Here is a 25,999-nt window from a genome sequence, read left to right as displayed (position 1 = left end):
CTGTGGATTCCCATCAGGCAGCTGAATACTGACATCCAGTCAACGCCCAAAAGCTTCATGCAAGAGATAGGTGGCTGCAACTTTCCCCCCATGGCACTGCAGTGGGCATGACCTTGCTACCCGCTTTCTGGCCATATAGCTAAGTTAGGCACAGTAGCAGCTATAACTTTTCTTCTCCTCCCTCTTCTCCCCCCCCCCCTCCAATTTTTGTACAGCTATGCATACAAACTTACCCAGGGGGGAAATGAAGCAATAATACTTTGCTGCCTTTGAAGCACTTCCCCTGGACTTTCACCGAACTCCCGCTTCTCGGCTTGTGGAAATGTTTGTAGGTACCTCTCATTAACTTTAACGGGGCCTGTGATCCGCAGGACGCAAGCGAGGGGTCTCCGTGTTAATGGTGCCCTCACACGTCTCCTGAAGGCCTCTTGTGTTGTGGACTCCTCTGTGCGGAAAGCCCTTGCACTAGGCCAGGCGGCGCTGAATCTCCCAGCACCATGTTTTATTTTTCTTCCTCTGGTCTGGGTGAGACAATGGCCGCTCTATCCTTCCAAACCAAGCCAGGGAAGAAAAAGCAGCAAGAAGCAAAGGCTGGCTCTCTGTGTAGAGTCGACCATCTTCAGCCAGGGCCTGGCCACCCAACAGAGGGGCATACGCTTTCTCAGGCACCCAAAAAGCCATTCCCCATTCCATTTCAGTTTTGCTTCCATGTGCCTTTCCCACTCCTGTTTTTCTTTCTAGTTTCCCAGCCCGCCTGACCCCCCTTTTGTCAGATTGGTATTTTATTTGGCTCCATGCTGTCTACGGGGCTGTCCCGTTTAACCCCTTCCTTGCCGCTTCCGAGATAAGAATTGGCTCCTTTGAAATCAGATAAACAGTCTCATAAATACCAAGAAAGAAACAACACTGCAGCTTTCTGAAGGAAACTGTGTGTGCTTGGGATGGTGGGGGCGGGGGGGGGAGAGACTAGATAATTTGCCAAAAGGCCGAACTCGTAAGTGCGGAGATGAGTCATTGAGTGGGCGATTCCCTGCAGGGCTAGCTGCTTACCTTGTCACCGTACATGCTGTCGGTACGGCACCCGTGAGTGATTAGCCGTGCTTTGGGCACACTAGATGGGAGATTCCCAGCTTCTGTTCAAAAATAATGATGAAGTTTCTAGCCTTCAGGGTTGGAAAGAAAAGCTTGACAATAGGCGGTTATAGTGGTAAAAAAGGTAAAGGACCCCTGGACAGTTAAGTCCGTCAAAGGTGACTATGGGGTGCTGCGCTCATCTCACTTCAGACTGAGGGAGCCGGCGTTTGTCCACAGACAGCTTTCTGGGCCATGTGGCTAGCATGACGAAACCGCTTCTGGTGCAACAAAACACCATGACTGAAGCCAGAGCGCACGAAAACACCATTTACCTTCCCACCACAGTGGTACCTATTCATCTACTTGCACTGGCATGCTTTCAAACTGCTAGGTTGGCAGAAGCTGGGACAGAGCAACGGGAGCTCACCCCGTCATGGGGATTCGAACCACCGACCTGATCGGCAAGCCCAAGAGGCTCAGTGGTTTAGACCACAGCGCCACCCACATCCGAGGCAGGTGTAGTGCACCATCTTAGGGAATAAGATGATGTTCCTTCTTCACAGGGTCAATGCACTGGAAGTTCCTAAGTCAAATTTTGGTTCAGCTGCCTGGTCTTAAGGAAGATGTTGCGGTTCAGCTCACCCATCTATAATAGGAGGGTAATTGTCCTGGCCTACCTTGCAAGGTGGTCAGAACTGCTGGCAATGTATGTTTAGTGTTTCAGGCATTATGGGGATAACTATATAAACATAAGGTAGCAGCATTGGATGTTCTGAAACCTTAAAAATCAGAAGGCATGTGAAAAAGAAGCAATGAGCACAAAGCTATTGATCCTACATGTGGTCAAGCCATGGGGTGCTTTTCTTGGGACACTTGCCTGGCGCCCACATTGCTGCATTTTTGGCATCAGGTCAAGACCTTTTTGTTCTCCTTTTAACATTTTTATTTTTCAGTTGCTGCACTATGGTGAGTGGTTTTAGTGTATAAATTTGATGGCTGTTCTGGTTTTGTGCTGTGTATGGTATTTTGTTGTGCTGCTTTGGTTTTTATGACGCTTTGTCTCTTAAACTTATTGTGGGATGGAGAGGTGGGAAGTGGGAGAGCTTTTTTCTTTAAAAATGGGTACTCTCATTTTGACTCAAGAAAATACCATTTTATTGTTCAAACTGGGAAAAATAAATACAGTAAATGGACAAAAGTGTGAAGATTCACAAAATGTTAGGGGTACGCATACCCCTGTGTCCCCCCAGAAAAAAGGTGTGTGGGTGTGTGTAATGTTTTGTTCTTGTACTTTTATTTATTTTTATTTTGTTACTGCCACCTAGACAATTTATTTTATGAGGAATCTCATAAATATAAATAATATGTATCACAGGAGACCAGCAACACTCACATTGTGGATAAGTGTTTCCACCAAGACACTGTTGCTAGGTCAGGAACATGTTGTAGAATAATAAAACGCTGCATGCATGCGCATGTGCATCAATGCCCTCTACCCAAGGGGAAGATTTCTGCCCAGCAGGTTTCCTTTAGTGATCACACTATTCAAGCCCTCTTTGTGCCTCTGTGCATGCAGAGCCAAAGGGGAGGGTATGGCATGCAGTCCAGGAAGATACAAAAATCCAGAATACGGTGTAGCATGACCATGCTTTTGTTTGCTCATTCATTTTGCCCTCCTGCCATCTTTGAATTGGCAAGGAATACCTAAACCAAGAAATGGGGGGGGGGGGAGCCAAGTCCACAGAGAGAGGAGATTGGGTGAATGGAGGGGGGAGGGGGAGCCCTCTCAGATTTCTCAACGGATAATTAAGCAACAAGGGGGTGGAGAGGGTAGCTAAGATTTTGAAAAATGCCTTGACAAGAGCTAATGCTGTACAGGGATAAGTGTAGACATGATATAAGGCAAGGGTTAGCCTCTAGGATCAAAGAGGCACACCTAATACTCCTATGCCCCTTTCCTGGCTTGCGTAATGGAGACAGGGAGGTCATTTTTCTTTCCTGTCCAGCAAAAACTTTAACTGGGACTTTAAACAGCGCATCTGAAACCTCCAATGCAACATTCACCGTTGTATTCAATTAAAGCAGAAATTTCAGGTGTGTTCCCAATCCAGCAGTGGTTCTGGGTTACCATTTATATTCTATCAGATCACACAGTGCTTATGCTTTCTATCCAGGCACATTTTGAATGACAAACAGCAAAGGAACAGAAATCATTCACAAGAACTCGGCTTATAGGATGCATCTGTAGCTTATGCTGCTTATGTACGTTTACCATGTTTGGAAAGAATCATTGGCTCCTGTCTGGATACTTTTTGCCACCATGACTGGAGAGAGATTTGCCAACAATGCATTCTCATCATCATCCGTAACATTTGCAGAGTGCTTTCTAGTGTTCAAAGCACTTCAAATCTGTTATTATCTTTTGGGGATCTTTACAACCTTCCCCTGCCCCAGAATGTCGGTATTATTTTTCCCTGTATTACAGAGCGGGGGCTGGGGCTAACTAAGGACACGGGGGTCTTTTTTGTTTTATAACTCAGTCACTAACGCCACACCAGCTCTTACCACCACAGAGAAAAAACAGCTGGGAAATGTCAGGAAATAGCACCTCTTCCTAGCCAAAGGGTGGGGGGTGGGCTTCTGGCACAGCACAGTATTTTGCACAGTACCAGAAAGCAGCCCAAGGTGTCTACCCCAGTGTAAATAAACTGAGTGTAATGTTTGTGCAAACTGTGCAACTTTTTCTTTCTTTCTTCTTCTCTGGTTCAGTTGTGACTATTCATTATTTATATTCACATAGACCCATGAAGGTGTGGTCTAGGAGTGCCATCCACACTGGGGGAAATTCCAGTGGAATGCTGGCATACACCCAGCAACTGGGTTTAGAGTACAGAACTAACACACACACACACATTTCTCCTTTCAAGTATTTTCCATGATTATTTCTTCTACCCGTTTCTCTCTTCTCAGGTTGCTACCTTAAATCCTAAGGCTAGAAATGTTTTGATCCCAGCAGCCCCAGCAGCCATACCCTCTGATAGGGATTATGGGAGTTGCAGTCCAAGAGCACCTGGAGGGCTGCAGGTTCCCCATCCCTAATGTAAATTGTGTACTGATGTAGAGAGCCCTAATTACCGTAGTTGTGGACACTACACTAGGTGGTTTCAAAAGAGGAGGAGAGAAATTCAGGAACGATAAGGTTATCCATGGCTACTAGGCATGATTGCTATATTCTACCTCCACTGTTGGAGACAGTATCTCTCTGAATACCACCTGCTAAGAATCACATGTGGGGAGAGCACTGTTGCACTCAGACCTTGCTTGTGGGCTTCCCATAGGCATCTGGTTAGCCACTGTGAAAACAGGATGCTGGACTAGAGAGGCCATTGGACTGGTCCAAGTGGGCTGCTCTTATGTTCTTAAATGATTCCTGGATACTCAGGATAGTTTGCAGTTTCCACCTGATGTCTAATAGGATATGTAAGGCCCTGTTCAGGTAGCGTGTAGATGACCTTCGAGCAGCATACAGAATGGTTATATGTCAGTTGTGGCAGAATCTCCATGGGATTGTCACCAGGTTTCTTGACTGCATCAATTTATGCTACCTTCTCAATCTCCTGGGCTCACACCTCAGCTAGGCCCCTCTTTACGTTGGAGGTTTTTCCTTCCCTGCTGTTGCTGTCATGAAATTAAAGCCTCAGTAATCCGTGTTATAGGAATGAAGCCAGCGAGTGTGGGAAAGAATGGGGGTCGTTTTCATGAATCCTGTTACCAGAAGTATTTCCACCAATAGAGCCAATATGTTAACAGCATCCTCTGTCATCTACGTGATCAACACAGCAAGAGAAAGCAGTTTGGGTTGCATTCCATTATGATTAACATGGTATGTTATGAATATGTGGCTTATTTGTAGCTTGCAAATCCCCTTTCCTCTAAGCATGGCCTCTATTGGTTTTACTGGTAATCCTGCCTGGATAAAGGAACCTAGGTGGTTGAAATAAACATCCCATACTCCAGGAGCACCCCCAAGGCCTGAAGCTGAAAGAATTCAACACTTGGAGAGGGAATCATCTAATCACTTAAGGACCTTGATACTCTGGGCACTTATCAGTCCATCTCTGGGCGCCTCTAGTCTCTCTCCTTGTATTGATAGATTTGATCATCTCTTGATTTGATCATCATCAGAGGCCCTTCTGTCTGTGCCCTACGGGAGTAGTCCAGAGGGTGACAACAGGAGGACAGGCCTTCTGGCTGGCCGCTGCCCATTCAAGGAATGCTCTTCTCAGTGAAGCTCACCTGGAACCAATAGTGAAGCATTTTCAGCTCCATTCATTTGGGTGCTTATTTTTCTTTGACGCTAGGGGCTAATAATTGTCATTTACAGTGGTACCTCGGGTTAAATACTTAATTCGTTCCGGAGGTCTGTTCTTAACCTGAAACTGTTCTTAACCTGAAGCACCACTTTAGCTAATGGGGCCTCCTGCTGCCGCCACCGCACAATTTCTGTTCTTATCCTGAAGCAAAGTTCTTAACCCGAGGTACTATTTATGGGTTAGCGGAGTCTGTAACCTGAAGCGCCTGTAACCTGAAGCATCTGTAACCCAAGGTACCACTGTATAATGATTGCCATTTGTTTCCACACCTGGGCTTTAATGAAAATTTTAGTTCCCTCCCTCTTTTGTTTTGCCTTCCATTCTCCGGAAATGTCCATGTGTGAGTGACTCTATAATAAGAGACAGAAAGTCAAGAGCAGTTTGACCTTTTCCATCTCTCTTTCTCGAAGTGCAATGCAGACCTCTCCCTGTCTACATAGAATTAAGTCCTATTAAATTCAATCATAGTGCTTACAAAATGGACACAAGTAGGAATGAGGCCTCCGTGACACAAAATCCTCTTCTTGGGAGAATACTTAATGAAGAATGCTGTGTTAGTTATGCAAATCAAGAAAAATATTTTTGGCAGAATTAAGTATGTATATTTGTGAGTGTGCATGCACATGTGTACAGAGAAGGGGGAAAGAGAGAGAAATAAAGGAGAGGTGTAGCTGTGATGATTTTTGCCCCTATGGCAAAATCTGTAGACCCTGCACTGGGCAATATGTAATAGTACAGTGACTTTGAAATGTGGTGTAACAGCTCTGCTTTCCTTGGCGATCCTCCTGCTCAATCTGCTAAGTGGGGGCTTTGGACATCTTCCCCAAAGGCTTACTTTAATGGCAGCACTTGGCAGAAAAGGAGTAGCACGCTCAGTCTCATATATGGGTCAAGATTCTGTTCCCATGTTTGAATTAGGTTTAGTTATTGCAACGTTTGCAATATATTGCAATATGTTCTGGTAAGCTTCCTAGCTTACCAGAAAAGTCAAGGCAGTGCATGTGACTTGGTATGAGGAGAAAAGGGGAGGAGCATCTCTCTAAGTATCAAGGTTTATGCCCACCCATTTGCACTCCAAGGAGTACAATGAACGCGTCCAGCATCCTACACTGTGTGCTCTAACATGTTTATTGCTATCAAAGCTTTCCCAGAAGGTCTAGTAGGAATGGCATAGCACTGGAGATCTTGCTGAAATGTGGATGCTTGTGTGTGGAGGGGTATATAACTATAGCCCCCAGCCTTTTTTTATTTTTTTAAGCAAGTCTCCAGCCCTTGTAGAATCAGAAAGAAGAGGCTAAATCTGCATGAACTCTTGGGCCAGTGTGCTTTTGAGACTGCCTGTTTCTATCTTTCAGTGCAAATGAGGGACATTTGGGAAAGCAGGGCTAGGCAATTAGTCAAAGGCATTCCCAAGTGACACACCCAATGAATGAACTTCCTGATTCATACTGAAGCTTCCTTCCTTGGTGGAGAAGTGATTGCCGCCCCATGAAAAACTACTCAGAAATCCAGGCTTTTAGAATAGCAGTAGCAGCACACATGGTAGAATGGAGCTCCCCTTTTGACGCCACTGTTTCTGCTGTTTACCTCGATGGGGCTGCCTGGGTGGAGGCACCTGGAACCACCAAAAGAGTCTATCTGGTCTCTCAAAGCCCCAACCTCATCCCCACCCAGCCTCATCCCTGCCCCAACTAGGTAAGCAGCAGCAACACTGGTGTCCTGAGTGTGGATCTGCCCCACTGCAGGTGTTGGGTCCACCTAAAAACAAAAAGGCAGCCGCAAAGACCATTATCTAATTCAGATCTAATTTCATACCCTTTCCCACATGTTCTTTTCTTCCCCTGAGTTTGTAAACATTGTTTTTACAATGTTTACATTTAAACAACATTGGTTTTCAATGTCCTGTCTGTACCAATGCAGGACCAATGTAAAGACCATCATTAACTTATCCCTGTTGGACAGGGCTAGAGGTTATGCTAGACCTGCAAAATAGCAAAGTTTAATACCCTTTCTTCTGAGGAAAGGGGAGCAATAACCACAGTGTAATCAAGTGCTGTTGTCCAGTTTTGTCGTGCTTTTGTTTTTTAATTAAGGGAAATGTGAAGTAGCTGAGCAATTAATTGGAGGGGGGGTGGGAGTGAGAATTGAAAGGTTTCAACTACAGGGAGAAGAAATCACCAGGACAGCAGGTCTACCCACTGAGAAACAACAGTAAAGTAGACCTGTTAGAAAAGTTTCTAAGACCAAGTCTACCCAATCTGGTAGACTTGGGCTCTAAAATGGTACACCTGTTCTCTGGTGCTAGTTCTGAATGTTTGTCAAAATCTGTGCGTGCACAATAGTCCTGATGCAACAGTTCTTGAGGCAGGGGGTGGAATTCTCTTTCATTAGGATCTGTCGTCTTTTTGCTCTTTCTCCTAAGCCTTGAAGAGCGGGGGAGAAGAGACAAGCAACTATGCTGTGTTGTCCTTTCTTTTGAAATTCACAATGAATATTTCCTTTTGATTTGCCACATTAGCACTAATGGAGTCCTCACCAAGAAGAGGGGGATGTGTAGAATGAAGTGGGACAGATTAACTCTTTGGGCCCTTCTTCCCCATAACAGCTGTGCCTCTGCATCCATATTAGGCATCTGCATTTCAGTTAAAACACAAACACTGTTAAATAATGTGTACACTCCACAAATGCTATGGAGAAACATATTAAAGTGCCCATAATGTGCATGCTGCTCATGCATACCAAGTCAGTACACTGAGGTATCTCAATGTGTATACTAAACACACTATACATCTAAGAGGGGGCAACTTTTAAATCCCATTTATTTCAATGGCAGATACATGCTTAAACTCTTCCTCTTTTTTATTTTTTAAAGATTGCTTAAACTTGGTATCAGCAACGATTTTCAATAAACTAACTTTCATCATTTCTGACACTGTAGGGGAGTGACAGCTGAGAATAGGGGGAGGACGATGTAAATGTTGGTATCCCGTTACTTGTAAAACTGAAAAGCTTATAAACATTTTTAACAGCAATTAATTCCACCAGGAATGTGAAGCACACACTTAAATCTCCAACTAAACTCTCTTCCGACATCCCCTTGATTTCAGTTGGAAACATTCAAATCCGTGCTTAACTCTCCTACTGAATTTGGTAAGGGGCCAAAACCTTCTCACTTTGGTTGAATCATGTCCCATGTTTACTTGAATGCAAGTTCTGGTGATTTCAGATAAATTCTTCCAAATCAAGGTGCTTAGCATCAAGGCACAACTGTCTAGAATCCATGTACTAACATTTAATGGGGCTGTGAATCATGGTCTGTGTCTGTCTGCCTAGTGCTAAGACTTTTATTTATTTATTTTTAAAATCTCTGTTGGGTCTGCAAGCTCTCAAGCAACTACCACAACTATAAACATTTTTTCTCTGTAGCATTAAATCATATATGTTTATGACACAGCACCAGCAACTAGCAATATCAATAAATATAGAGCTTTCTCAAAATATGATGTATATTTAAAATAATTTCATGTTATTTCTGTTCACGTATAAATATGATTGACACCCTATTTATTTGAACGCCCGCCCTGTGCTATATCTCTCCTAGGCACAGGGTGGTTGACAGTAGTCAGTCACCTAGGGAATCCATGGATGCAAACAAGATTCTAGACAGAAATTTTCAGTCTTTATAAAAAATATAAATATAAACCAGTAGGGCTTAACGCTGGATCATATCCCCACTATTTATTTCCCTGTTGCTAATCAAGTTCTGTTCTTGCAAATTTCATACTTCCTCCCTCACTGCTGTTTTCCCATTAGCACAAACAGGAAAATAAGTTTCCAAACGCAAACAGAGAGGATTTTGCACTCTGTTTCAGCTTGATTAGACAAGGAATCCGTCTGACTTTAGGGAGTGATGGCCTTAAGGAAAGCAAAATCTTCATAAAGCTTTTCTTTATTATTAATATTATTATTATTCTTTAAATCCGCATAAATATTTGGCAAGGCAAACCTGTTCTCTTCGCAAGTGGTCATACAGATTTGAGGTAGAAAACCCGGTACAGGAAATGTATAAAATGCATCCATTTAGGTAGTTTAAATACATCCAAACAAAAATATGAAATGGAATCAACGATGTTGGGAGAGGAGAGACATGGTCGGAGGGGGAGACCTTGTGTTTATTTACATCAAAACAAATAATGACACTAGGCACAACACACAAGCCTGTCACAGGGAAGCATCCTTGCAAATCACTGGTTTCAACGCAGGGGATCACCATGTGCTGAACTTTCTCCGGCAGAAACCAGGCAACCTTTTAAATGGTGCTTAATTGTAGCTGGATCATGCCCAGTATTCCCCTCCCCCGCAAGTGCAGGAGGAACCAATCCCCCAAACTTGGGGGGTGCAGGGAATGAGTGAAGTGGTGGTGGGAGGAAGGTATGGAAAGCTCATGCACGTCTGTAGGGGAGAGTGTCTCTAGAGTGCATGGCCAATCCCCCCCCCCCCATCGACCACGGGCAATACCGGGTCCCAGGCCAGGCAGGAGACAGTGCATTTACAACAGGAGGAGCAGATTGGGAGTCCTGTTCTTTCACTTTGCACCTTTCTTTCTGAACTAGATTCTCTTTTAACTGGGGAGGAGAGGGGATGAAAGCAGAGGAAATGTAAACCTAGGGCACAGAGACAGAAGAAAGCAGCCGGGTTATTGACTCAGGTGGTTTCATGGGCATAGCAAGGATTTTGTTGGGGGGCAGGCCTTTTGTTGGGGGGGGGAGAACCTCAGTTTGCTATGTATTTTTATTGATTTTTATTGATGGAGGGGCAGCTACCCCTCCCTGCCCCCCTGCTACACCCACAGGTGGTTTATTGAAGGAGCTTCATGGACTCCGATGGGGGGGGTGGCGGTTTTGGAATAAGCCCCTTGAGGACTGCATAGCTGGCCCCACTGAAATCCAAGGGATGGGTCCAGCCCAAGCCAAGAGTTTGGAAATCCAATTTGGGGGGGGGGTTCTTAATGTGGGCTGGATCGTGTCCAAAGGTGGGATTCAACTCCTCCAGCTCTTATCTGCATCCTTCCATCCTTGCCAGGAAGTAATCCCATTCCTAGCTGTGGGATTTACTCCCAAGCAAATCTGTTTATGTGCTCAAGTTTCCGGCTACAGCCCTGCTAGGGCGGGGGATCCTATGGATTTTGAAAAGGAAGCAAAGGCTTCGATCAGCACTCTGACATGCAGAAAGAAAGTTGTTGCCTCAAGAGTGGCCTGGCGTTAATAGAGTGGTGTACTTCGAAGTAGCTCTCCTCCTGTTCGATGGGATCCTCACGACGACCAGGATGTTTCGGGCTGCAGCCTAAATTGTGATGAAATCGGATTATCAACCTCTCTTCTCCTCCTCCCCCCTCCCACTCCCCCCACCCTTCAGCAATGGCTTGACAGCAAATGGAAATCACTCTCAAGTCAGTGTCGGCTGGCGGGCCTTCCACCTTCTTTTGTGCAACACAAGATCCCTTTTCGGTCCGCACACAATCCCGCGTGATATAGCTATATATATATATATACATCTACATCTGTGGCACCCTGGTTCCATGAGACATTCAAAAGCGACATTAGACGACGCGATATCCCGCGCGGGTTTCCGGCAAGGCTTCTTCCTGCCTGACTTTCCGACGGCGCAGACGGTCCATCGTTTGACGTCCAGGTCCTCGCAGGGCTTTCAAGCCAGCGAGTTACTGGCTTCAGGGAAGGGGGAGTTTTCCGTTCTCAGGCGTGTCGGGGGCCCCTCTCTCTCTGTTCCCCCTTCTGCAGCCTCCACATTGCACATGATCCTCGTCCTCACTGAGGCGGCCGCCGGCTCCCCGCTCCAAGGCTGCGAAGGGGAGGGCGGAAACAAACAAAAAAGCGGGTCGCGGACGATTTCTCTCTCTCTCTCCTTCTGAGTGTTGGGGATTTGGGGTGCGCGAGGGATGGGGCAGAGACCAACCAGGGAGAACAGGGTCCCCCATCCTGGGCGCGCGCGCAGTCCTCCTCCCAGCCACCTCGGTGGAGCCGGTTCTCTGGAAACGGTTCCTGGTTTCATTCATTGATTGAGTTCCAGCGCCCAGACCTGCTGAGGCCAGCCAGTCCTGCCCTTAAGCCGTTTTTCTCCGTGGCCTAAAGCGTGAGAATAGCCCTCGGTCTGCTGCAAGGGGGAGAGGGGAGGGGAGGAAAGAGGAAAAAACAAAAACCAGGAGGGAATGAATCTCCTTTACGCATTAATCAGCATCATCACCAGAAGAAAAGAAAGCTGGGAAATGTAGAGGGGAGCCATCCTAAGCGTGCTACTCTTGAGAAAGTACGCTTTAGGAGGGCGCCTGGACTCGCTTCCCTAGGCCTCCTGCGCTCAAGGGCGGCTCCGTCCCTAATAAGTGGATCCTACTACTAATCATATCGATTGTCCTAAAAGGCCCAACTCAGCCCCTGCGAAGCGCGCTTAACAGTCCTCACAGGCGAAGCAAGCGGCGCCAGCTCCTGCCCCTGCAACGAAAATCGACGGAGGGGCTTGCAAAGCGCTTGGTCTTGGTGGGGTCGTGCCTAAGGCAGAGGAGAAAGCCAGGCAAGTAAAGGAAGCAAGCAAGGAAGGAAGGAAGGAAGACGTTTGCATGGCGAGCCCTTCTGCCGTCCACGAGGCCACTGTTTGTAAATTTCGCCCGGAAGGCTGTAAAGAAGACCCCGGAGTTGTTCATCTGTTTATGAGTATTAGATAATCAGGCGGAAGGCCATAAATTTCAGTCTCTATTTGCAGCCCTTTTATAAATATAAGAGGCTGCGTTTTGGTAAATACGTCGGAGTCCTCTACTAAATTACGCCGGTTATGAGTTTTTTAATTGCCGAGGCCGCTCCGCGAAAAAAACTCCGGGCAACGGGACTGAATAAATAAATCGCGGGGTTTATACAGGCTCTTGAATAGTATAAACTTTGCAGATGCTAATTTATTTACCCTTGGGAAGTATTTGCAACTCGGTCATTTAGTTATTATTTATTTTCAAATCCGGCTCGTCCTCTATCTCCCCTCAACGAGAGCGAACGCACAGGAATAAAGATGGATGAATGAATTCCTTTTTCCTTTTCCTCCCCCCCCCTTTTTTTTTAAAAAAAGTAATAATTCACTGATTAAGCACCTTCTTTTAACTGTGGAGAGAGGAATCCACACCGGGACGGGAAATGGAGGAAATTGAGATTGAGAATTATATTGCAATATAAATTTTGAATAATGATGATTATGATGATGATAATGGCAGCTGAGATCGAATTCGATTAATGTTTCTATGGCCTGATACTTTTCTGTATTGAAACAGTATCGAAAACTGATCGGCCAAACGCCGTCATTGAGAGGGGGAGAAGAAGCGCAGAGCCTCTTTAAAAGCAGGAGCAGTACGTCTCACGGTCAATTTCCCCCCTCCTCCATTTTTACACTTCCAGAAAAGGGTGGGTTGAAATGACCTGAATGCATTTATATTGAAGAGCAAGAGAGAAATCTATTAGCATACAAAATAAATAAATGGAAGCCTCAGGACAGCCGAACCAGCTTCGCTCCAATTCAGTTTCAGAGGGTTTCTTTTGGGGGGGGGGTGTCGAGATTTGGGTGGATTGCATTCTGCCGGCAGCAGGAACGTGTGGTCTGCCGAACAGCCCCCCCCCCCCCAGCCCTTACTGGTCTATTTTATTGGGGAGAAGCTTCCATTAAAAGATAAAAAGGGGGGAAGACCACTACAGTACTGTGGAGGAAACTCTTCCAGGGCGTATTTTGGAGCGGTCCCAATTCACCTCGTGTGCGTATTTATTCCTTGCGCCTTGGTTTTGCGCGGAGAAGTTTTTTTTTTGCGGGAAGCAACTGCAGCCAAAAGCGGCGAAGATACGGGATTATTATTCCCCTCCCCCGCCTTCCTTCCAGACTGTGTACAATTCTCTCTGCTCGCCCTACCCCACCCCAAAACCCACATCCAAATGACCTTAACAGTTCTAAACAGCTCTGGCAATTCGATGGCGCATTTTTAAATCCCGCCAGAAAGGGAAACAGGAGATGAGGAAATGAAGTCGAGAGTTGCCTTTCATCGCTCCTGGAGGATTTTGAAACAATCTCTTGCGTTATGCCGCCTTCTTGAGCCCCAGAACAAAAAAACCTATGCAAACTAGCGAAAGAGGCGCCAAGAAAAGGACCGGTATCAACGGAAATTCCCTAGAGAGGACTGGGCCAAGAGAGCTACATGCCATTTTAAAAGGGATGTGGGGTGTTTAAGTAGCGGCGCAATATTTGACAGGCTTCCCTGCATCTTCCCTATCTTTTCAGGGGTGTGGGGCACATTCAATATTCCCCCACCAGGTTTTAAAAAAAACTATTTGTTGCAGTCCGATCTTCCAAAAAGGATGCGGTTCCTGGCCTGGGAGAATAAAAAGAAAAGTTGGCCATTTCATTTCGGCCGCCCTTTCCAAAAGTATTGGGACTTTTCTACCGCCAGATCCTACGCGTGTCTACTCAGAAGCAAGCGCCGCTGAGTTCAATTGGACTTCTATTGAAGCTTGCATAGAATTTGCAGCTGTCTTCGGTGGCCAAATTGCGGAGTGAAGAGAAGGTGCTTTGAGCCGCTGACTACTGAACGCACTTTTACTCAGAGTACACCCATTGAAGCTAATTGGCTTCAGTTAGTTATGACCATCAATTTCAGTGAGTCTGCTCTGAGTAAACGTTAGTCGCCGGCAACCCTGGGTAACGTCTTAAGAGGACAGCGCCGCTTTTGCAATCAGGAAGAAGCTCCTGCGACCCCACAACCAGTCCGCAAATAACGTTGGGTTGCCTCGATGTCTTTACGCAGCTGCTTAACACCAGGGCAGCGAATAGAAATCAAAAGGATAACTTGTGGATCAGAACAAGCGGGGCCTGTCCAAGATGCCTGCCTGCCAGCCAGCCATGCCCGTTTACAGGGCATGCCATTTCCCTCCCGCTTCTGCCTCAACAGTCTGCTGAGGGCTTTCCCTCCCTATTTCCCCCTTGAAAATGTTAGTACAGTACTTCTGAAAACCTTCCTATGGTGTAATGCTGCCAGCGCAGAAAGCAGACTGCTAGCAGAAGCCTTGTGTTGAATCTTGCAGAAAATCCAGTTCCAATGAGTCATTTGCACTTGCAGGATACACATTGTGCAACCACTGTCACCATTATTATACTCTTGTGAGAGGCAACACTAGTGTGTCAGTGCTTATCTGCTGTTGCTTGCGCAACAATGTAACTCTTTGGCGTTATTTCAGATGCGTTCACGCCGGAAGAACAAAATTGCTATTCTAGAAGAACATTCCTCGGACAGCACAATAGACGAGTCACTTCTAACTTTTCAGAAAGCGCAGTTCCAAACACTTTTCTCGCAGCGAGGCATGTTTATAAATAAACCTGCACCCAGGGTTAATCTGACCTAAAAGAAGAAAGATGGCTGCGGGCGATCTCACCGCTTTAACTCGCGGTCAGAAGCTCAAGCAACGGGCTTCGCCATTCTTTTCCTTCTGGGTCTGCTTCCTTTAACCATAGTAATTAATATATATTATTTCGGGGTGTAAAGAAAGGCGGCGCAACACGACATTTGGATGGCTCGTTCATCCAAGGTCGGATTCCGATTCTCCCTCCGGCAAAGAACGTTCCGTGCAAGGGAGTAGTTCTCGTCAAGGAAGGGCGCGTCTTGCCGAATGCAGAACTGGGACAACACTTGCAAGAAATGACCGCCCTCACTCAGCTCAGCCTGGCTGTGTCCTCCACCGTCTCACATCCACGCTAAAGGGAAATCAAACCAAGAGAACGAATGACTCACGTGCAGCGCGAGCCCACGCTTGTCTACTCAGAAGTATGTACAAGTGCACGCTTCCAAAGACGCGTGAAGGATGGATGGAGGCCTAAGGCTGCCATCCTAAATCACGCGATGTCGGGGATTGCGCGACAGGGGCCGAGGGCAGGTCGTTAGCAAAGCCGAAAGGCTTGGCCTAGGCCAGAGTCAAGTTTAAAAAGGGCGCTTGGAGGGCGGACGCAGGGAACATTTGTTACAGACGGTTACTTATTAGACATGACCATAGCTCAGGGATCCCTAGGAGCAATTCCCCCGTGGTCTTGAAACAGGGGAGCGAGCCTTCCCCTGCCTAGAGTGCTGATCTGTTAACGGATGAAGATCGGAAGGCATGCAGTGCAGTGAAATAATCGAACTTCTTTCCCCAAGAGATTGAGATCTCCACGGCAGTTGGCACATTAGGAAGCGGGTCGGAGAGAGGCTCCAGAGTCCCACATTACTTCTCCTGAAATATTGCCTGCCGCAGTGTCCCATTCCGCGTTCATTCCTTGCTAAAATGTCATGCAATGCATTCCATGCAACAGAGTTCGCGCGCAAAGCATCAGTTGGGGGGGGGGGAGCGCAGATCCAGCGACCCAGGTCTCCAACTTGGACTGCCGAACGCTTTAGCCCACACAGTCTTTATGGCCCTGATTCAGACACGACCGGCAGGATGAGTCCACCAAGGGATGCGGTGGGTATGGGAAGCTTTGTTTTGTGGGACAAAGGGCTTCAGATTGGGTGGGTATCAAAGCCTCAGATTGCTACAGCCCTCCTTTGAAGGCTGGTTGCTTAGTCTAGAAGAAACCCCCACCTCCCACACCAGTGCAGAAGGGCTCGTTTAGATCCAAAGGCCAGAGGCCTAGGCTATCCTGGGCACGCCTCTAGATCCCAGTCGCTGGGGAGCCAGAGCAAGAATGAGCTGTTTTGCTCTCCTGCTCGGCTTGAGGAAGCTTTCCAGGGGCATCTGGTGAGAAACAGGGATGCTGGACAAGAGAGGCCTTGGGTCTGATCCGGCAGGGCTCTTATTGCGTTCTTCTGATTTAATAATTGAGGTTTAAGTACTCAGGCCACCAAATCTCATCTCTAATCTTTCCATCTCCCAAACCCACCGCACAGCAAAAGCAGCTTTCCCCAACTTGCCACCCTAATATCCACTCCACTCTACTTAAAGGAGGACCCTTTCCTTCCTTACCCTATTCACTTGGACTTCCGTAGGCGTCACTGGGCTTGATATCCAACAAAATACTGGACCATCTTTAAAACACACGTAGAAAAAACAAGCTCACTTCACTCTTGCGCCAGGCGGGAATCATTTTTAAAAACCAAGCAGAGATTTGCCAATGATTCCGAGGGGCTCTATAGCCTGCCAGCCTAATTCTACCCACAGGAGGGGTGGGGCTCCTTCCATACCCCTTTGCGATGTCCAGGCCTCTGCTCTAGGTACCCCCACCGAGGAAATCAGCCTCAGAGAAAAACAGATCCTTGTTTGGGATAGCTATTCTTTAAGTGCAGTACCATTACCTCACATGAGCCTCTTACCTGAAGTTTAATGTGGGACAGGCCCGGAGACGAAGACCTGGAATTGGGGGAGGGGCGCGTGTTCTGGGGCAGAGAGGTCCACTCTCCGGAAGCGGAAGCCCATGGGAGCGGGATCAGGCTCGCTCAGGTGGTCAGACCTGGCCGAGAAGACAATCTCCAATGTGCTTTTTCCTCCCCTCCGCTATGGGAAGGCTGAGCTCCAGGGTGAAGGGGCAGGGGTTGCAATTCCCTGGAATTGAGCAGAGTCTCTTCCCCACCGCTAGCCCCCGCGCCTCTAAGTTTCGGCCATGGCTACGCTCCGTGCAGCTGCCCTAAAGCCTAAACAAAGGTATTGTTTCCACCCCTTATATAGGGAGCCGCCACTCATCCCGCTAAGTCTGGAACCAGGAGACTCACTTTTCTGCCCCGCTCCTCCCGTTCGAGGGGAGGGCGCCTCTGAGCGCGCGCAGAGCGCCTTCGCGCGGGCCCTTACCGGCTGCTCGCGCTTCCTCTTGGCGGCGTCGCGGGGCTCGGCCTTCTTGAGCTCGGCCTTGAAGCCCTCGGCGGCCGGCCCGTCCTTGGCCAGCACCTCCATGAGGTAGGCGATGTAGCTGGTGGCCAGGCGCAGCGTCTTGATCTTGGATAGCTTGGTGTCGGCCGGCACGTTGGGGATGCACTCGCGCAGCTCGGCGAAGGCGCTGTTCAGGCTCTCGGTGCGGCGGCGCTCCTTGCGAGGCGCTCCGGGCGCCGACGACGAAGACGCACCCCGACGGCGCGCCGCGCTCAGCCGCCCGCCCAGCTCCGACGGGCTGCCGCCGTACGACGAGGCGGGCGAAGCCGACGGGCCCAGCCCGGCGGCCGCTGCAGCCGCTGCCGCAGCTGCCGCGCACACCAACTCGGGAGGAGGCGGAGGCGGCGGGGAGAGGTCGGAGGCTGCGCTGAGCAACCAGCCCTGCGCGAAGGGCCGCTCGGCCGGCGGGAAACATCGGCCGGGGGCCGGCGGAGGCGGCGGCGCGGGCGGCCCGAAGAGGAACGGCTCGTGGTGCGGGTGGTGGGGGTGGAGCAGCGCGCCGTGGTGCGGGTGGTGGTGGGGATGGGGGTGGCCCTGGTAGCCCCCCACCACGTTCATGGCGACGGCGGCGCCCCCGAGTCTCCGGCGCTACGAAGAAGCCATGGGAGGCTCGGCCCCGAGGGGCGCCCACGCTGCGGGCGCGCCGTCCAAGTTGCGTGGTCCAGCGGCGCGCTCCCTCTCTGCCGCGCTCGCCTCAGCCCTCCTGCTCTGCAGCCAGCAACTCGGCCGGCCTTTATGCAGCGGTGGGCTCTTTGATGTCACGCTGCGGTGAAGGGGAGGGGAGAGAGAGACGCACGCACAAGCACACAAGCAAGGAGGGAAGCGAACCCGGGACGGGGTGGTTTTGCCCCTGAGCAAGGAGGCTGGCTCAGTCAGTCCTCCCCCCCCCCCGCCCAAGACCCAAGAGGCGTCGACCTCGACCACATTCGTGGTGCATAGAAACAGTATTGTAGTTTGGGGTTATTTATGGCATTCCCAGCCCACTTTTTCCTCCAAGGAGCTTACTAGCTGGTCTGCGTGGTTCTCCCCGCTCCCACAAACACCGTGTCCCCAAGGTCACCCGGTGAGCTTCATGGCCCAGTGGGCATTTGAACCCTGGCCTCCCAAGCCCTATGGTCTGCCCACTTCAGTTCAGTGGCACACCTAAGAAGAGACTTGCTGGATCCAGTCCAGCTTTCTCAGTGGTCAACCTACCACAGCGATCTCCTCACCCAAACGGCTGTTGTTATTTCTTCCGAGTGCCACCATCAAGCACACGGAGCCAGGGTTTGTGAGCACAACCACATTCGCCCTCCCAGCCCTCGCGTATTTACTTGGAAGGAAATCCCGCGGAAGTTATTCTGAAAGCGCGCCTGAGGTTGCGCACTTATCTACCGCGGAAGGTAGCGCGACTTCCTTCTGAGAAAACAGGCATGGGATCGGGGCTGGCAACAGGCCCCGCTTCTAAGGCAGGTTCCTGCTCCCTGAAGCTCTATTTACTGTTGGAGGAGCTTGGGAAAGAAAACTTTCCGCTCCTTATAAACCCTGCAAGAGTTTCCTTGGAAGTGCAGTCCCGCCTGGTTTCCCTGGATATTGCTTCCGAGGAACTGCATTCAAGATCGCTTTGATCCGGATCGGCTGAGAACGACGACAAGATATAGCTCTAGGACCACCCTCGGAGTCGGAGCCCTGGCAGACCAGCGGCACCCACCACCAAGCACTTTGCTTTGGAAAAAAGACTGGATTTTGAGGACCGATGAATGAATAAGGATCCCTGAGTGCCTGTCTTTGACATGTAGTCCGATCCAAAGCGTATCTGCAGTGCAGCCCTAGTCTACCCAGAAGCTACTCCAAGTGGTTGTGGCCTTGCAGGAGGCCCCACAGAGCTCAGTGGGTCTCGTCTCCTTCTAAGGAGGCTTCCTAAAATGTCGGCGTTAAGGCCGTGCCAAGGTCACACGCGCCCCTGAGAAATAGTCCATTATATCATTGGTATGTTGTGTTGCTGTAAGCCACCCCCAGTGTCCACGAATGTATGCGTGTACTAAGTGTATAGGCAGAATTTCATCACTTCCTACCAGCAGCGATGCGCTTGGTAGAGGCCCGCAGATCTTCGTGTTTCGCAAGCACTTTAGTTGGGAATCCGCAGTCCCCATTGACTTCTGTCGCCCGAAGTTCAAGCGTTATTTATAAACCGCTTGCTCTGATATTTACTGGCCAAGCAATTTAGGTCAGGATCTGGCAGAAAGCTCTCTTCCAACAGCTTCCGTGGTTACGTTTGGAGCTTGCGCAGGAGAACATCCCCCCTGGATAATTCGAAAATATAGACAGCCGGGTCCTCTGTAAGGTTCCTCGAGCAAAACCCGCAGGGTTCCAGGAGTGCCAACGTGGCCCCGCGACCGTAGGTGCCAGATTGCCATGCAGCGTGCATGGCCCTGGCACCGAAATTTGTAGGTATCCAGGTCCCTTCATGGAGAATTTTATGGGTACTCGGGCGCCCAGGAAATTGGCACTTGTGCAGGGTTCAATGGAGTTTGCTTACACAGGTGTCGGATTACAGCCAGCAGTGGAATGAATGGGAGTAAAAACCACGTTTAGGATGGGGGTAAAGGCGAGAGTGGGAGATCTCTGGACCATCTGGATCACAGTCTTCCTTGTGGCTAATATTATATGAGCGATCCGTTTCCCCACTAGGAAATATGAAATTTTGTGTACATATATGCACGCATCTATATGAGTTTGGGAACTATGTGCGCATTTCATGTTTTTCTGTGTAAGTAACCCACAGGGCTCGATGCTTTTTCTCGGGGGCAACCTCGGCCCTCCTGTGATCCGCAGGTAGGGAGGACAGCCAAGACAGCTTCGGCCTGGTCTTCACTTGACTTGCCGGCGCCATCCCAAAGGCTCGGAGGGAGCCCAGATGGGGCGTGGGCGCACTCCAGCCTAAGTAATTCCAACGGGACTGAGTCAAACCTGCTTACACTTGAGTCGACCTATATAATGTAAGGCTGCGATCTTAAACCTCGTGAACATACTGCATTGCTTAGGATTGCTTTGCGTAATATACCGCTTCTGTTAACATACCCATAGCCGCTAAGTAAGAATGACATTGAAAGCTCAGTGTGGTTTGAGGAAGAAGCAAGTAACATCATTTTAGGTTTGCGGGCGGGGCAGCTGTGAGGAGCGGGCCTGGGGGGGTCAGGGCGCTTCCCTTCGTTTTTATTTTATTTTCATTCTGAGCAGTCTGGAGCGGAAGAAATAAATGGATAACTTGTCTGAAATTCTCTTGTGTGTAAGCTAAATTCCGTGCGTATGGGAGGGTGTGCCCCTTCTCTGCGTTTTTAATTCTTTTCTCTCCATATTCGAGAGAATGAAGTCACAGGGATGACTGGAGGAAACCACAAAATGGGACCTTATCAGTTCAACCACGGAGACCGAAAACTTTTGCACGTGCTGTTTTATTTCTTCCCCTTGTCTCCCGTGTTTTTAAAAAGGGAATACCAAAGAAACTGGGGGTCTTTGTCTGGTTCAGCACTCAAGGCTCTTCAGAGGAACCTTCTGAACTTTGCCTTCTGAGGTAATATGATGAGAAGCCTTTTTAATAATATCACAGTAAGGTGTCTGGGAGGTTGTTGCTGCCGTGACTTCCCATTAAATCCATTGTTTCTAGATGACGAAGACACTGAAGAACTGAGGAATTGCCTTTAGGGACCGGAACAGGTCATTCTGTCTCCAACAGGGGTCAGTCAGACAGTTCTAGGCCAGGAGTGTTGTTGGACACAGCGACTGGCAGTGCTGGCTGAGGCTCACAAAAGTAGCTTGAAAGCCTTATCCTCTCACTTGTCTCCAGAAGCATAGGATTTTCCACATATAACCTGCTTCTATACAATATGGTCCATCACTCAACCACCATCCGTTGTGTGATCCAAGGATGGCTAAACTGTGGCCCACTCAATGTTTTTTGTTTTAATTAAAGTTTTTCTTGAGTTACAAAAGCACATCCATCATCTCTATTTTCAGATCCTAAACTCCTTTCTACCGATCAGTTATATTTGATGTGAGACGTTGATGTTGTTGGCCCTCTCAATGTTGTTGGAGTCCAACTCTCCTCAGCACCAGTCAGCGTGGCCAAAGGAGGGAGTGGGCATGGTGAGGAGTGGGCAGCACAATGGGCCATGTGGCTCCTGAGGTGACCACATCTGTGATGACACAGATCCACCCTCCCTCTCCCACCCTCAAGAGATTCTGGGCACCTTCTGCTGGAATTTGGGGGTGCGGGTGGCGACAGGGGAGATCCAATAAGAAGTGTATGTGCTGGTTTATATGGGTGAACCCTCCTTGTTCCCTATCAGCCTGGTCCCTTTTAGCCAGACACATGCCTCTGTGAAGCCCACAGTCCTCCCCTGTGGCCCAATACAGCATCTGGAATGAGTCAAAGCACACTCTTCTTGTGCCAAATAATCCTTGATAGGCCTAACCTATAGTCCCTCTTTTAAAATCATCTAACTGCAGTCCTAGGTGGCGCTGTGGGTTAAACCACAGAGCCTAGGACTTGCCGATCAGAAGGTCGGCAGTTCGAATCCCCGCGACGGGGTGAGCTCCCGTTGCTCGGTCCCTGCTCCTGCCAACCTAGCAGTTCGAAAGCACGTCAAAGTGCAAGTAGATAAATAGGTACCGCTCCGGCGGGAAGGTAAACGGCATTTCCGTGTGCTGCTCTGGTTCGCCAGAAGTAGCTTGGTCATGCTGGCCACATGACCCGGAAGCTGTACGCCGGCTCCCTCGGCCAATAAAGCGAGATGAGCGCTGCAACCCCAGAGCCGGTCACGACTGGACCTAATGGTCAGGGGTCCCTTTACCTTTACCTTTTAACTGCAGTCCTGTGTCTGTCTAGGCAAGCCCCATTGAGTTTAATTAAACCTACCTCTCATTAAGTGTGCATAGGATTGCATCCTAAACCAATGGCCATGCCCAATGGCTTTTAGTGCTGTTGGCTCTACTACCTCCAGTATTAAAGGAAGGAGGCCTCTGAATACCAGCTGCCGGGCATCCCAAGAGGGAGTGTGCTGGGGGTGCTCATCTCCTGTTCCTAGTCTTCCCAGAGGCATCTGGTGGGAAGGACTCTTTTTATGTCCTTAGCACATCTTGCGGCAGTGAATAGTGAATTTCACAAGTTGGATGATAGCAACATGAACGGCAATGAAGAATAAAATATTCTTCACCACACACACGGGATCCAGCCTCAGAACCTGTTTGCAACTTCGTTTGGTGTGATGACGAGGAAAGGTAAGAGTGCCTTTGAACATGGGCAGTATGCTGAGAAGCCAGCCAATGGTCCTCAGATGGTCCGGATCGGAGCATATTTGAGATGGAAGGTTTTCCCCATGAAGACGGTCCAGTATTTCAGGAGCTCTCTCTAGAAGCCGCCATTCCCTCCACACTTTCAGAGCGCAATGGGCTTCGCCAGCTCTTTTCTACACGAAAGCCCTGAAGCCCGGTCGAGGCTAAAGAACTGCCTTGAGTCCCTCCAGCCCCTCTATCAGTTGAGCCAGAAAGTACAGTACAAAAGCAGCAGCATTTGCTACTGGACGGAGAGGGGATTTGGAGGACCTGCAGCTAAAGAGAAAGGAGCTGCGAGAGACTGGGACCAAGGTCCGTCAGGGAAAGCCACGCGTAGCCCAGGGACTGGTGGCTGAAAGGGTCGCTAGGGTTGAGAAGGAGCCCCCAGTGAGAGGGGCCTCACCTCCACCTCTAGGTCGCTTCCCACTAAGATGGCGAGGCGCTGAAACAGCTCTGGGTGCTGCAGATTCCCACAGAAGTCAGTGGAAGTGTACGCACGGAAGTGGTGCCACAAGAGCAGAACTTGGGCGCAAATGCCCTGGCCCAGTTTAGCTGAATGAGCAGGAGACAGCAGCACGGCTGGTTTATGGCCTTTGCAGTAAGGATGACGGTAAAAACATTTCCTCTCTGAAAAGCCCCCTCCCACAAGACCACGAGAAGCAAGCAAAGTAATAGGCGCACATTGTGATTTAAAGAGGGACCCGCTCTCTTTAGCCCTGAATCTAAAATTAATTAATACAGCCGCTGGGTAGCTGGAAATAGAAGACCCATCCTGGAGCAGAAGATCTCCCGTATCAGCGCACCCAGCCGTGGTTATATCAGTTTCCATCAGAAAGGCTGTAGCCCTGCGCACATTGATTTGGGAAATAAGTCCTATTTAATTGGGGGTCGGGGGGTTACTTTGGAGTAGACACGCCTAGGATCCGCTGCAAGTGTTTAGACACACTGAGCTATGAGCCAGGTGTCATAGCCTGATCACACCAGGCTTCTGATCTTCCTGACGGCATGGCTTTTAAAGACAATCCGGACAGTGAATAAGAAGCGCTTTGAGCACTTTGCGTCCCCAAGTAAAATGCAAAGTATTGTCGCTCTTACCGGTTCTGCGAAACCAAGCGCTGTGTCTGGCTTAGAACAAGCCTTCAAGCGTTAATAACACCAACATTTAAACATTGTGACATCCCCAATGTTAATGATGTTTACTCGGAAGTGTGCCCTGTAAACTGAACGGAGTTCATTTCCTCCCAGTTACGGGCCTGCTCCAGAACGCAGCTGGACACCTCGATCCTGAAGCGCCTTCGCTGGGATCTACATCCTAATAAAAATCTTGGACTAATTTCAAAATGGGTGGTCCTTCATACAATGACTTGTAGATCATCTTGATCTTTTGGGAAAGCGTCTAGACAAAGTAGGCTGCCGTCCAATGCCTTAGCTACTTGGAAGTTGAGTCCTATGGTACCCCCTAGAATCTACAGCAAAGTCAATGCTCTTAGGATCGCGCTGCTCTTTGATTAGTTCAGGATTGCAGCGTGACCATGTTTGCCCACAAAGAGGGGACTTTAGGTGTGGCGGGCGTAGGTCTATGACAAACACCCTTCCCCAGTATAATAGTATCCCAGCATATTTATTTAACCGGTATGGTTAAATTACCCATTAATGCATTTCCGATTTCAAATGTACAATTGAACGGGATCTGTCTCCCGCGACGAGACGTATTTAGGATGGACTTGCTGGAAGTGTTTATGTATCTAAACGGTATCCAACCAAAGTTAAGGAGACTGATTTCAGTAAAAAAAAGATTTGGGTTTCATCTCTCCCACTTAAATTAGTGAGATTTAAACGCGTTCAACTTCAGCATGATAGGGTTCATTCTTTACTGACCCATTTCAGCTGAAAAATGAACAGGCTTTGAACGTAGAAACACAGCATTTTTTAAAATGTAGAAAGACACACTGCACCTGTCGTTTTCCTCGCCAGTTTCACCTGAATTAAGACACAAGTTGCTATTATTACGTGCGTAAGAAACTAAGAAAAGCGCTACAGGGATGGGTCAGACCAAAAGACCTATCTAAGCCTCTGATCCCGTTCTGGCTTTGGCCAAACAGATAGCTCTGGGAGGCCTCGAGCACTGTGGCAACGACCCTCTCCCCACGCGTGTCCGTGAGCGACTGGCATTGTTCTGCTTTCGAGAATGGAGTGACTATCTCGCCATCGTGGCCAGCACATTCACTTTCATGACGGGATGGCTCCATTGAATGATGAACTATCTGGGACCTTCCTCTAAGGCGGCTCAGAAACGAATCTCTGGATCCAGAACCAGGTGAAGTTGGCAAGTTGTCTTGCTCTAAGGTTACACTCCTCTGCGCCCAAGTAAGTTCCATTGAACACAGCGGAACTTAACTCTTGAGCGCGCGTCGGATTGACCTGTACAGTTAGGGACTGGTGGGAAGTTAGTCCCACTAGAATAATAGCCACCAGGGGCGGGGTAGCCGGACTCTCAAACACTTTTCAACTGCGGGCATTCCTCGTGCATTATTATAATATATAACCCAAAGAATAAGTGTTCCTGTTTACCTCCCACCTCGCAAAAAGCACAGTACCGTCGCCTCTCCATCCAGGAGTTTCCGCGCCTACTTGGTGGCCACGACCGCTTAGATGGGATCCGGATCGGAATTCTCGCCTTGCAAGGTTGCCTTCCTCCTACCGTCCGCACTGAAATCTGCCGGTGGTTTCAATCTCTCCGGCTGTCCCGAGGAGCTTCGGAGGACGGAGACCGAATGGTCTCAGCCAGTCCTTCAGAGTGACTTCTGCAAAAATTTACGCGGCGCGTTAGAAGAATTGGGTAGCAAGCGAAGGCTGCGATCTGGAGGACGCTTACCCGGGAGTAAACCTCACTGAGCACAGCGGGACTTGCTTCTGAGTAAAATAATGACGACGGCGATGATAAAAATAATGCACCTGATTGCTTTATACATGACATTTCTGGAATAGATGCGGCGAAGCGCTCCGGGACTACAGAGATCTCCCTTAGACCGGCAAGGCATTCCCGTTTAGTATCCAGAAGGGAATTCTGGTTCGCAGGAATTGCAAAGAGATATTGAATAAATTCCTCGTTTCCTGCCAGGATCTCTTTGGTTCCCCAAACTCCTGTGGAATTTGCAGGAGGCAAAGGAGCCTGCGTTGAGTGCCGTTTAATTTTATAGCAATTATGTTTGCTCTAGGCGCAGATTGCCCGTCATTTGTTTCCTTCATGTAATATCGAATAAACGAGCAGACTGACCGCCTACTTTTGTGTCTTTAAAAATTAGGCATGTCTAA

The 25,999-nt window shown here is 48.8% G+C and overlaps 1 protein-coding gene and 1 long non-coding RNA gene across 3 annotated transcripts in view; one reads left to right on the top strand and one right to left on the bottom strand.

Moving 5' to 3' along the window:
* The window catches only part of LOC310758033, a 333,274-nt gene that overhangs the window by 127,191 nt on the left and 180,084 nt on the right, over positions 1–25,999 (top strand). The window lies entirely within an intron of this gene.
* Positions 8,250–18,081, bottom strand: HAND1 (heart and neural crest derivatives expressed 1). 2 transcript variants are annotated; one of them, XM_083595388.1, is made up of 2 exons: positions 17,294–18,081; positions 8,250–11,618 (listed from the first exon to the last, which is right to left on the bottom strand). In XM_083595388.1, the coding sequence occupies exons 1-2, from the start codon at positions 17,927–17,929 to the stop codon at positions 11,517–11,519; spliced, it is 738 nt and encodes a 245-aa protein (XP_083451514.1). In that variant the 5' UTR covers positions 17,930–18,081; the 3' UTR covers positions 8,250–11,516. The 2 variants fall into 2 exon arrangements, with proteins under 2 accessions (XP_083451514.1, XP_083451515.1); XM_083595389.1 differs by having other exon boundaries at positions 10,236–11,615; positions 17,294–18,076.

This window comes from Podarcis filfolensis (genome assembly GCF_964270895.1).
Source record: "Podarcis filfolensis genome assembly, chromosome: 2".
NCBI lineage: Eukaryota > Metazoa > Chordata > Lepidosauria > Squamata > Lacertidae > Podarcis > Podarcis filfolensis.
This window is presented reverse-complemented; position numbering and strand designations above follow the sequence as displayed.